At 37.9% G+C, this 13,185-nt stretch overlaps 2 protein-coding genes across 2 annotated transcripts in view; both read right to left on the minus strand.

Annotated features, from left to right (window-relative positions):
- The window catches only part of LOC127841553 (uncharacterized), a 74,047-nt gene extending 65,203 nt beyond the window's left edge, over positions 1-8,844 (minus strand). Inside the window, exon 1 of the mRNA XM_052370454.1 lies at positions 4,322-8,844. Within this exon, the coding sequence (XP_052226414.1) occupies positions 5,330-6,067 (738 nt within the window). The 5' untranslated portion in view covers positions 6,068-8,844 and the 3' untranslated portion in view covers positions 4,322-5,329. The remainder of the gene's footprint in view (positions 1-4,321) is intronic.
- On the minus strand, positions 4,890-5,275 carry LOC127840542 (3'-5' ssDNA/RNA exonuclease TatD-like). Its single transcript, XM_052368956.1, has 2 exons — positions 5,171-5,275; positions 4,890-5,126 (listed from the first exon to the last, which is right to left on the minus strand). Exons 1-2 carry the CDS (start codon positions 5,273-5,275, stop codon positions 4,890-4,892), a joined length of 342 nt encoding a protein of 113 aa, XP_052224916.1.
- Positions 8,845-13,185: the final 4,341 nt, after the last annotated feature.

The following is a 13,185-nucleotide window of genomic DNA, read 5'->3' on the forward strand; positions in this document are numbered from 1 at the left end:
TCCTAAATAAAAGACGCACTTCTTAGATAAAAAACACACATTTTGCTCACATCTACACTCAAAAGCGCACTTACAGATGAAGAAAACACACAAAAAACGCACTTCCTAAATAAAAGACGCACTTCTTAGATAAAAAACACACATTTTGCTCACATCTACACTCAAAAGCGCACTTACAGATGAAGAAAACACACAAAAAAACGCACTTTTTCACTAAAATAACGCACTTGAAAAGAAAGAACGCAAAAAAAGCGCACTTAAATGCACTTTTGAACACTGAAAACGCACATATTAACAAAAAACACACAATTAACGTACTTTTAAGTGCGCTAAATGTGTGTTTTGGTAAAAAGTGCGTCTTTATTTGACAAGGGATGGGCCAATTGCTATAGTAAAATCTTGTTACCACTCTAGAAATCACATTTACTGTGCATCCTTCAAGAAACTTGGTCAGGTCATTTGTTCTTATGATGTCTTGGCTGAATTTGAAAAACTGTTTCGCTTTCTTTAATTTATTCTCAAATGTTAATGAAGTTTGGTCAGAAGATTTGTATAAATTAAATCTCAGCCAAGTTGGACACTGGGTCATTTGAGCTAACAAAATTGGTTAATATATTAAATAAACAAAATGCATGTTAATACCACAGAAGTCACACTGTTAGTCTAATCTTCATCAACATCGGTATGCATATTTAACTTCAAAACAAATATTGGACCAGGGATTTCAATAAAAGCAGAATCCTGCGTTTTGACGCGAGCAAATTAAAAATGACTCATTTTTGACGCAACCCTTTTTTCTGCCGTGCGTCATTTTGACGCATCAAAAATTTAACCCGTGTGTCAGTTAGTTAACATCTCCAGTTCCATGGTAATAAATCCCCCTGTGCTCCTAATCAAAATTAATGTTTCAGTATTTGAAACTCGGTCTATAATCGAGGGAATAGAGGTCTACCCGGGGCGTTGTTTTTTTATACTCACAAGTCATAATACTACACATAAACATTAAGAAAACACATTTTCTCAATTAGATATAAATTACCCGAGTAGAATTAAATTGCTACGTCTGACCTTTGACATTGTAAATGGCGGACGTATTGTAAATTAACATTAAACCCGCGTTCAATTAAAAAATGGCGATTCAAACAACAACAACGATTCAAATTACAAGTAATGGTGATTCAATAATGGAGATAGCATTAACTGGATTTAACAAACATTAAATAAGGTTTGTTAAACCAGATAACAACAAGGAAATTTTGGATTATTAAAGTTAAACTACTACTGGTAAGGCATTCTTAAGTGTACATTGTGTATATATTTCCGAAATGTATAGTATTCGGATAAACAGTAATAGATATACTAGATGTTCCATGCATTAAGATTGTGTTTTTGTACAAAAGCTATCATAGGGATGATGATAATATAAGTTTTATAACAAGATAAATATGTGATGAAAAGGTGCTACAGGTACATATCTTAAATTACTTAAATGTGTTATGATGAAGTAGATTTTAATGAGCATTTATTGTTTTAACAAATAAACATAGTATAGTGATAGAAATAATAAAAGTTGTAAAATGAACATGTTTTGTTTTTGAAAAACTTAAAGTCGATATTGTTCGCACAAATTATTGATATTTTGTCCTTATCTTTGTGTACCAATTCATTAAAATATGTTGTGTTATGTATCATGGTATTTTTATTTAATAACGCAGTATAACTTTTTTAGATATTGTGTAACTCTTGGAGCATGTTTTTATCTAAAAAAATTGAATAATACAGACAAAAACACAATTAACGCGCTTCAAAATTGACCCCAGAATTTTTCAATTTGACTCCTCAAAATTTCAGTCCAGGGGTCATTGACTCCTGGTTTTTATGGAATGAGTGCTATATTGACGTCATCATTTGAGGACGTTCAATTGAACAAATGATAATGGCGACTAAAATTCGATAAGTTCCAGCGTATAGCAGCGATTTGAGAGTGTTGAAACTGGCCCGACACTTGTGCTGAAATTTCTCATGTATATGGCGTTTTCGTCATATCTGGGAAAAATCCAGTTTTTGATAAAATGACGAAAAAGTGGTGTTTTTTATTGCGCAATCGCTATAAACACGTGAATAAGCCGGAAGTACATGTAGTGTTAATAGCAACCCCAAGATAATTCACCCCCACAAGACGATTCACCCGCTAGACAATTCAAAATTGATTTTAAATATAAACAAATTCGTACCAATAATATTTCGTACCCATATTTTTTTCGTACCTATTTTTTTGTACCCATTTTTTTCGTCCTCAAATTTTTTTATACCCAATTTTTTTTTTCCTACCCATTTTGTTCGTACCCAAATGTTTTTTGTACCCTAATTTGTTCGTACCCAATTCTTTTTTTCGTCCCCTTTTTTTCGAACCGAAATGTTTTTTGTACTCAATTTTTTTCGTACCCAAATATTTGTTGTACCCAATTTTTTTGTACCCAATTTTTTTTGTACCCATTTTTTTCATACCCAAATGTTTTTCGTACCCAAATTTGTTCGTACCCAAAAAAATTCGAACCCATTTTTTTCGTACTCAAATTTGTTTCGTACCCATTTTTTCGTACCAAATGTTTTCCGTTCCCAATTTTTGTCGTACCCAAATTTTTTTTTCGTACCCATTTTTTTCGTACCCAAATGTTTTTCGTACCCAAATTTGTTCGTACCCAAATTTTTTTTCGAACCCATTTTTTTCGTACCCAAATGTTTTTCGTACCCAAATTTGTTCGTATCCAAAATTTTGTTCGTACCCATCTTTTTCGTACCCAAATGTTTTTTGTACCCAAATTTTTTCGTACCCAAATTTTGTTTCGTACCCATTTTTTTCGTACCCAAATTTGTTTTGTACGCAAACTTTTATTCGTACCCATTTTTTTCATACCCAAATAGTTTTTTCGTACCCTAATTTTTTTCGTTCCCTATATTTTTCGTATTCTAATTTGTTTTCGTATTTAAATTGTTTTTTTTTCCTACCCACATTTTTTTCATACCCATTTTTTTTCGTACACAAAGTTGTTTGTACCCAAATTTTGTTCGTACCCATTTGTTCGTAGTCAAAATTTTTTTCGTACCCGAATTTTTTCGTACCTAATTTTTTATGGAATGAGTGATGTATTGGACGTCATCATTGATGACGTTCAATCGAACGAATGATAAAGGGGGCTAAGTTTCATTAAGTTGAGGCATATAGTCGCGATTTGTGGCGCTTGAAAACTAGTCGGTTACTTTTGCTGAAATTTGACATGTATATGGACAAGAATGCGATCTACCTGTTGGCGTAGGCGTTATACCTAGGAAAAAACTAGTTTTCGAGTATTTTGCGTTTAAATATTTTTATGGGAAAGGGCACGCGCGCGTGACGTCATGAAAAGCGCTTAGGCTAGCTTCCATCTTGCTACGAAACAAAGAAACTGACGTTACGCGTTATTAATTCAGTTAGGCGTTTAATCGATAAACAAAGGCGTAATAATTGTGTTTGAATATCAATCGGTAGTACACATGCATGTCTTTTGTGCACATTGTGGTTTTTTAATGAACATGACATAAATCTATGTGTTATTCAACGTATTGAGTGCGACGAGTTAAAGAAAGGTTTACACGGCTAGGCTTTCCGAGATAAATGTAAGTACACACTGGTATTAGAATGGTATTCTGTTTATCCGATAATATCTTGAATATAAATGATATTGAGACAATTACATTATTAGGGTTTAATAATTTATTATTTAATCAATAAAAAAACGCAAGCAGCAAATCAATTAATTTCGTTTGTAGTGGAAACCGAAAGTAAACAAAACAACCGTCAAAATGGCTGACGACATAGCAACGTAGGAATTAACGCTCAGAAATTATTTACAAAATAAGATCATCAGAAATGATGTAAAGTGAATGCTCATTCGCTGTTTTGTAGATAAGTATACGATCTATTGAAAAACCATAACATTTGACATAAAAACACCCGCGGATATGAAAATCTTCAGTGTAACGAAATAGCAGACATCACACGGCGTCTCTGATTCTACGCTGTTTGCCAAGGCCGATAATGAATGGAAATGCACAAACTCAGTAACTGGCAAGCATATATGCATTAGTAGGTTGTTTCGTGATTATTTAGAAACGACTACATAATTCTTTTGGTTCAGCCAGTGCAACTAAACAGAAATAAGTATAAAAAGTTTCTACACCTGACAACAATGTGCCAACTTAATACAAGGTAAGTTGTTTACATTATTTAAAATATTGCAAGCTTACAGTATACAATGAAGTAAATACTGGTAGTACTTACCTGAAATAAAGCTGTATCTGTTCCCGGATCCCTCAGGCCAGGAACGTAGACACAAAACACATAGGATGAACACCGATACAAAAGTAGACGTCCGTCCAGATGTAAAGCTACAGTATGACTGCCGATTATCTGCATTCGTTTCCGGTCAATCGATTAGTCTCTGTCGTACCGTTCCGGTTACACACCAGTAAATTTACCACACTCCTCCCCATTTTATCCAACGGGAAAGAGCCATAGAGTCCTTTTTCAGTCTTGGTAACTTGTTACTGCATCAAAAATTTGGCCTACACTAAAGTTCCGGGCCCTGGTGATACTTTATTTTGTATTCAATTCTGCAATGCTCCATTAATTGTCCACTAACACAGACTAGAGGAGTAAATTGTGCCCAGTATATAGTTTTTCTTTAAACTTATAATTAACAACGGAGTTTTTCCAAACTTTCACTTCCATTCATTGTCTATACACTTCAGTTGCGATCCTTTCTGTTAAAATTAGTGTCCTAAACATTAAAACTCCATATTCAAAATTCAATAATTGGCCACACGAATGTCATATTACATTATGCTATTTATAGCCCAAACAGTTGAGTGGAATTCCTCAAGGTCAGCTGGCACACTACCCTGACCTCGCTATCCCGATATGACGCAATAACGTTGGCCACGTCCCCTAAAAAGGATGGAGTGCACATCTGAGCCCCAGCTGGTCGAAAGTATGGCGAGTCAGTTTCGATCAACAGCCTGTTCGCCGGGACCCTCAGGATTGCCTGTTTCTGCGCCTCCGTGAAAAGCCGGGCTTGTCCTGAGTACTGAAGAAACAATTAGGGAATGCCTTACACCAGCTGACCACTACCTCTTGCGCGCTGGTGAAACAATGCAGCACCACTTTCTGCGTCCGAGCAACATTGGGCTTTAATAATTCAAGACATAGAGCACTCCGGACTGCCGATCCTCCCATCCCGGATATGAAGGATGATTGGTTGACAAGGGGATGACAACTCTAGTATCCTTGTCAGAACTTCCTCCTGTAGCCCCCAAGTATCTGCTGGTTCGGTTCGGGGTCACAATAGATCAGGACACCTCCTACCACATCCACTTCAACTTGGGGTCTGATCCCTACATCTGCATCCAGAATGGTCCGGATATCTGAGTAATACGGCATAACCAATTTCACTAGAGACCGGTCCAGGTGAAAATGAGAATCGAAGGCCGAAATCCTGGTCGTTACTGGTCGCCCTGACGCCTGGGATGTGTTCCCCCAAGCCAACGAAAGGTTTGCCTGTCCGGATACTGCCAGATACTCCCTAACAGACATGTTCCGTACATTAGAAACAGCATGAACCGTTCCACTTCCTGCAGGTTCCGTCACTGCCACAACCGGGGGTGTCGGGGTACTTGGATGCTCCACGTCAGGGCTTTGAACATGTAACCCAGCCACAGCCGGGACGGTACTAGAGGTACGCTGATTGTCCAGGTTGAAGAAGTAAACTTGTCGATCCCTTGGAATGTGTTTCAGTAGACCGACAAGGACACGCCAATGGGCAAGAAGAGCCTGCGAGTTCAGACGTTGAATGTCGAAGTCCACTTCCGGCCATCCTGATTGACGGGCGAACTCGGACAACCACTGTCTATCTACTTCAGATAGAGACACCTCCGCGTTGATTCCTAAGTCATGCTTATGGGCAAAGTCCAGCAGGGTACCAAGCCGAACAGTAGACCCGAGAAAGTACTCAGTCGTCCAGCTGGCCATGGTACATGACTACCTATAGGAGGCTTCTCAACTTCCAGCTTTCGCCGGACGCCATTCTTCCTAATGACCCCATGCTATTTCTCCTCCTCTTCCCTTCATTTTTGGTTTTGAACCCATATTGTGAGTACAAATAGGGATAACAACGTATGAAGGAATTTTTGTCCTCCAATTGCTTCGGATGTAACTGGAGAACATGAACACAATTATGTCTGATAAACCCTGTTGAAAAGTCATGTCGTAACCAGCGGTCTCCGGTCACTTTCAGCTTGCATTAAACCTCAAGCTTGGAGGAAGATGACATTCTCAGCAGCCACACAGGGTAGTTTTAAGAATCTTGATTTCTAACACCTGAAGCAAGACAAATGCATGCTTAAACAGACAAATGGTGGGATTGATACCTCCAGCCTTTCACCGGAGTAACTATCCTGAACATATATAAATGTACGTTAAGTCGTTATATAAAAATTATGTAGCCTCCAGATAAATCCGGAGTGCTAAACGTACGAACATCACTAGTGTCTTTTCTGTGATAATGCTTATTTAAGATCTTATTGCCAGATTCATATTGTTTTTAATCAAATAATATTTAAACAACACTCAGCCCGTTTGCCGAATGAAGTTGTACATCAATAATCTCGTGTTTATACAATTTACAGACAGACATGTATCTGTGTACATTTCCAAAAGAATTAGTGTCTTTTCTCAGCCTTTCAGAATAGTACTGGTACTAGTTAAACACGGAACCAAAGTGCCTTAAGAACCATATGTGGTTTTGAAGTATGTTTTACAAAATTGCTCTGAAACATGATCAAAACTGTAAAAGTCAATACATCCAACTATTTTATTGTGTCGAGTTGGACATTTTTATTCTTGAATTGGGAAAATTTGCATCCTAATTGTATTGCCCAAGATGAATTTCTGGAGTACCCAGTACCCATTAAAATGAGAAAACACACCACAGCATAATAAGAAACTAATCAGAATATCTTAGCAAACATCAGCAATTAAAACACATGTGCATATAACTTGCATGTGGCTTATTAGAAATCAATCAAGCAATGAAGAAAGCATGTTTTAACTGACATTAATTAGTGCATATTCAGTAGTCAGATCAGTTTCTAATGTAACAATGGCTTTGTTATAATATTCCATAAAAGATCAAGGAGCATTAAAGGCTATAAAACTCTGAATTCTTAACATACTTCTTCAACTACAGATTTTACATTACATGTATATTATAATTAAAACCACTTTTCGTGTTACATTGTGCAATAATGGAGAGCATATATAATCCACTAAACATCAACATTAATATATTATCAAGTCAAATGGTACCAGTACTTCCTTGAAAATATGTGAAATAATTTCAAGACTGAGTAATCTATAAGAAATCCATTATTACTGAAATGGTTAAAAGGTGTACACAAAGTATGAACAATTGCTATATAATTCAGCATGTGCCAAAGTTGTACAAAGTATAATGAAGATTAATAATAAACAATTTGTTGTATAAAGCCAATCATAATTTCTGTAACTTATAATAATTCTTAAGAGTTCTCCTAATCACATTTAATATTAACAAGATATTTCGAAATAGTATAAAAGCATTTACTCCAAATATTCCTTTTATCAACAGATTAAACATTATGATTTTGATACAGTAGTCATAGTTAAGACAATACTTCACACAAATCAACTAAAGGAAGAATACATGGTATTTTAAAACATGTTATTTTACAAGTGCATATCATAAACTTAAATGTACTGTCTAACAGAATTATCTACTAGCTAATTGACACACTTTTTATATTCTCCAGCAACAGAGCCGGATTCAGACATGCTAAAACCTATAACCACTATAAAACTAAATTTTCAAGCACACGAGCGAATTACGTCTTACAACAATTCGGACACTTATACTTCTTTATTCTCACACCTTCTTCCTCACTCACATTCACACATCTCCCGTGAAACCACTCATCACACCAACATCACTCGATCATAAAACCGTCATCTGGCTGTCTACACACACAATAGGTTACATCACTGTCAACAGCTAAGTGTCCAGTCGGTCGGTCAATTTCCTGACTTGGGAGATAAGTTACCTGACAGATTTTCAAACGATCACGCTTCCTTGTTTTGACCACATTCTTATGCAAGAAAATAACTAAATAAAATAATATTAAGATACAACACAGTTTATTTTCCGTTTCTTGTTCTATGTGTGTGACATTTAAGTGACATGTATTTAATGTTTTTGATATCCGTCACATTGTTGACTGATTGCGATCATTTAACAATGCAGAGCGTGAAAGACGGCTAAAGTGTGAATTCTGTAAGTATGCATATATAGATAAGAAGATAATTATTAGCCGTGTCACCATCCCCGGTCCGTTCTATTTAACCAATAGTTTGTATTATTTCACTTTCTAGTGTGCGATATCCAGCATATTGACCGGATCACCCATGGATAGTTGGTATTATTTCGCTTTCTAGTGTGAATTATCCAGCATATTGACCGGATCACCCATGGACAGTTTGTATTATTTCGTTTTCTAGTGTGAAGTATCCAGCATATTGACCGGATTAACCATGGATAGTTTGTATTATTTCGCCTTCTAGTGTGAAATATCCAGCATATAGACCGGATCACCCACCTTGTTTATAACCTCCTTCGTATTGACTATACCCGGATCCCATATTTCCCTAGTCTTGTCATGTCCTTTATTCCATGTTTTTGTTAAGAGGATCACATCATCTACGTCCTCCAAATCAAGATCCAGGTGATACTGGTTACACTCAACCACAATGGTTTCCCTGGCCAAAACATCATGATTGCCATTCTTTGCACCTGCCCTATAATTAACCATCTTTGTCCTGAACTCCATGCTACTTTGCTCCAGCTCTTGCTCTTTGAGAAAGAGGTCTGCTCTGGGAGTGTTCAGTGTGATGATGAGTTTGTCCAGCTGCACTTGCCCCCCTACCGGAGCCTTCTGTAACTCAGTGGCCGGACTGGCTGACTCACTGACCCTCGCTTGGTCTCCACTAGCAGCCTTTATCTGAGCCTTGTATCCACTGACAACCTCCTGATGGTCTGCTACATGTTCTTCAGCCTTCTCCTGCGCACTGGTCTGAGGCTGAGTCTGCATCTCAGCTTCATCTTTCTCATGGTACGCAGCCAACTGGGCAAGACTAGCATCTGACATGTGACCAGCTTCACTAACCGGTCTCTCGTATTCCTCTTTCTGTCTATCGGCCTCAACCTGCATCTGATGGACCAACATATCCAACTCACTTCCCTCCAGAATTGTGTGGTTGTGTTGTTCATTCATCTTTCTGAAATTTTCCTCACTTTGTGCCAGTCTCGTTTGCAGTTGGTTATTTTCTCGTACCCCATTCTGGAATTCATTGCCCTGCTTCTGCAGGTTCTCCTTCTCCACTTTCATTTTGTTCTCCGTCAGTCTCGACTTCCTCTTAGCAATGGCCTCCGACTTCTCTGCTTTCAAACGCTTGAAGATTGCACGAGCTTTCGCCAACTGATTTGTTGAAGCTTTCTCCAACCGTTTAATGCATTTCTTCAGCTGCATGTTTTCGTGACCAAGTGATTGTGCCTCTGACCTTGACCTTAAGATTTCTCCATCTTTTCTCTCCATCTCCTCATGCACTTGCTGCTTCATCTCTGCAATAGCTATCTGTCTGTCTTTCTTCAACTGTTCTATCATCTCCTGTGCCTGTTGTACCTGCTGCTGTAATTTACTCTCGATGGAACTCTGCAGTTTTTGAAACTGGGCTTGCAGCTCCCTTAATTCTTGGTCAACGCGTGCTTTATCAGTGAGCATAGCCGCCTGCTGTTCTTTGCTCTCTTTCAAGAGTTCTATTATCCCTACTTTGTCTTCTATTTCCTGGTTGACTTTCACCACCAGGTCTCTCTTTGCCTGCTGTTCCATGGCTATCTGATTTTTCAGCTCCGAGATACGTCGGGAAGCGCGGTCTTGACACTGAATCATCGTCGACTTTAACTTATCTCGTTCTTGTACCACGTCTTTGTATACGCCAATCAGGTCCCTCTTGGAGACGTTTTTCAGGTCCATCTCAACTTCATCCATCTCTGAGTGTAGATCAGATGAAAGGCTGTCCTGCATATGACTGAAGCTAATGTTGGCGCGGAATGAGCCCTTGTTTGTCGCAGAGCTGATGGTTGAAGTGCGGGAACCAGAGGCCCGAGACGCGACATCACCTTCCCCTGTCTGATTGTTGGGTGAACAAACAGGTATATCAATCTGCTGCTTCACAGGTACACTGGCCGGGCTGCCTTCTAAAGACTGTTCAGCCGTAACATAGCCGGACGAATAAAAACTACTGAACTTGTTACTGTCTTCAGGGACTGCTTTTGTTCTCGGCGTGCTCTCTGCGATTGGGAGGTCACCCTCTTTAATCTCAGCTGTTTCGGGGATTTCCTGGCAACCAAAACGCCTCTCCAATTTCTCCATGATTGCGTTGTAGGTAATATTTGGTGTCTTATCAGTAATAAGTGTATGGTAATCCCTCGCCGTGTCAGTGAGACACAAGCACAAATAATCCTTCTTCTCCCTTTCACTCCAATCATTCACCACCACATAGCGGTTAAACTTGCTTTTAAACGACTTCCAACTACCCTTTCCACTATACACAAGTGTCTTTGGTTGTTGGGTCAACCTTTGTCGTCTGTCATCATGTCGGTGGGCTCGACCAGCATTTTTCTCTCGTTCGGGAACGATGACGCCCTTAATTGCCGGTTGAACATTGGGTTGTACATTTGTACCTGCCGGTTGAATATCTGTACCTGCCGGTGCGAATCCATGGTTTGTTACACCAGCTTGTATTCCGATCCCTTGGTGCCCCTCCATATTAGTGAAAGGCTGTAACTGTCCTTGGGCCGGGTACCACTGCGGATAAGGGTACCACCTGTATGGGGACCCATTTTGTGGCGGTCCTTCCTGCCATGGTGGGAACTGCAATGGTTGTCCAGTGTATGGCTGTTGGATTTGTGGGTACGGACCAGTTGGTTGCACAGATGGGTACTGGTAAGGATATGGTTGTTGTGATTGTGAAATTGGTCGTGTCTGTACTTGAGTTGGTTGTGGGTACAGACCAGTTTGTTGCACAGATGGGTATTGGTAAGGAAATGGTTGTTGTGATAGTGAAATTGGTCGTGTCTGTACTTGAGTTGGTTGCGCTGACGGGTACTGATGAGGAAATGGTGTTTGTGTTTGTACATTTTGTTGCAATGGTTTCATTTCCTCAAAATAAGCTGAACCTAAATCAATAGTTCTCTCAGCCATGGTCCGTCAATGTCAATTTACTGTCCAAGTTTAGTAAAGTATTTCAAATGAAGTACACCACACACACACATTTGCAATTTAAATGCAATGATATGTAAAACTAATACAAACAAGTATTTATCTAACTATTCCTGGCTCACAAAAACTTTAATTTCAATATTTATCACACTCACACCCCACCATACAATCAATAAATACTCTTTCTCCACCCAATCAAAAATGGGAGCAAATGAGCATAATAAAACAATTAAAGGCCATCACAAATCAAATAATATACACTAGAAAATGTAGCACCCAGTATTTGGTACCGGGTAATTGTTCTTTAGTGATTGTGATTAATGATAGTGTCAAGTATAAATATTGTTCAATAGTGTGTGGTTATCTAAATGACTCAAGTGTAATAATATTAAATTGTTGAAAGGAATAGGTTTCAATCACGCACAATACTAAATAGTAAATCTATTTCTCAACCTAATAAAAATGAACACACAAAAATGGAATCAAATAGACATAAATGTTATAAAGCAAATGGCCATAAACACCAAAAATTTATGTATCCAAAATATAACACCCAGTATTTAATGCCGGGAATTATAGCCGTAGATAACTCTCAGTATTGATAGAGACCTAGTACGAATAGTATTTAATGGTATGCAATTGTGTTAATGACTCCAGGATAATAGGCAACTATTAAAGTAAATCGTTTGGGTTTATACCTATAACCTCCACTCAACCAGACACTGCCGTTAAAGTATGATGCAGGTTATGCGCAATCCCCAGCGTTGCCGGAGAACCGATAGTCTCTCTGCTCACTGCAACTGCTTGACCGCAATGCACGTCTCCTCTGTACCCTCAAGGCCAGATACCTCCGGGTGCAAGAACTCGTGCACTGGCTGGGTTAGAACACAACTAATGTAGAAATAAAGACATTAAATTATTATTCTCCAAAAACAATTCATGGCAAAGTTTTTAATCACACTGATAGCACTGGCTTGAAAATAAACTGAAATACTTTCAGTGTATTTGGATTTCTATACTTGATTATTTATTAATTGCTTTAGAGCAAATACGGTATTGCTACAGGTGCGCTCTTTAGGAAGTAGAAAAGCTTTACGGTAAACCAAAATATACTTGTAATATATCCAGTCGTTCAGAAAATTTACAGTTTCAACTATGCTTACACATATTACATTGTAATATTCTTACAATGAAATGAAAATGACACTATTTCCTAAGTATTTAATTTTTTTTTTCAAAAAATAAAAAATAAAATAAACAATACAGGTTGAAATAAACTGCAATTGCTATTGCACTCTAATGTCAACTAGCGCAACTAATTACAATTATTAGTTACACTTAATATCAGTGGACAATAGATGCAATTGCAAGAATTCCAATCACCGGAAAGTAAACAATGGAACGATTTCCGTTTCCGGTTAGCTCATGGCAACAACCAATGAAAAATGGGGTATCCCGAGCTATTTATAGATGGTTGTTAAATCCGGGAAATTTAAAAACTCCCAGTGAAATATCAAGAATTCTAATGAAAATACATCTCAAAAGAATAAATCTTCAAATTTTCAGATAACTAAAGATGGGTTTTACAAATGCATGAAAGTACACGTACTTTCACTGTTTAATCCTGAGTTTAGTCCAGAAAATATTCTGAAAACATGCAACTATTCCAGAATAATGAACTAAAAGTTTAATTCACAAAATTAATAGAATAAATGAACAAATGTACAATGCAATCGTCAATAATGACTGACGACATGTGCAAACACAAGATGGCGAAAA

Source organism: Dreissena polymorpha, chromosome 8, assembly GCF_020536995.1.
Source record: "Dreissena polymorpha isolate Duluth1 chromosome 8, UMN_Dpol_1.0, whole genome shotgun sequence".
Classification (NCBI taxonomy): Eukaryota; Metazoa; Mollusca; class Bivalvia; order Myida; family Dreissenidae; genus Dreissena; species Dreissena polymorpha.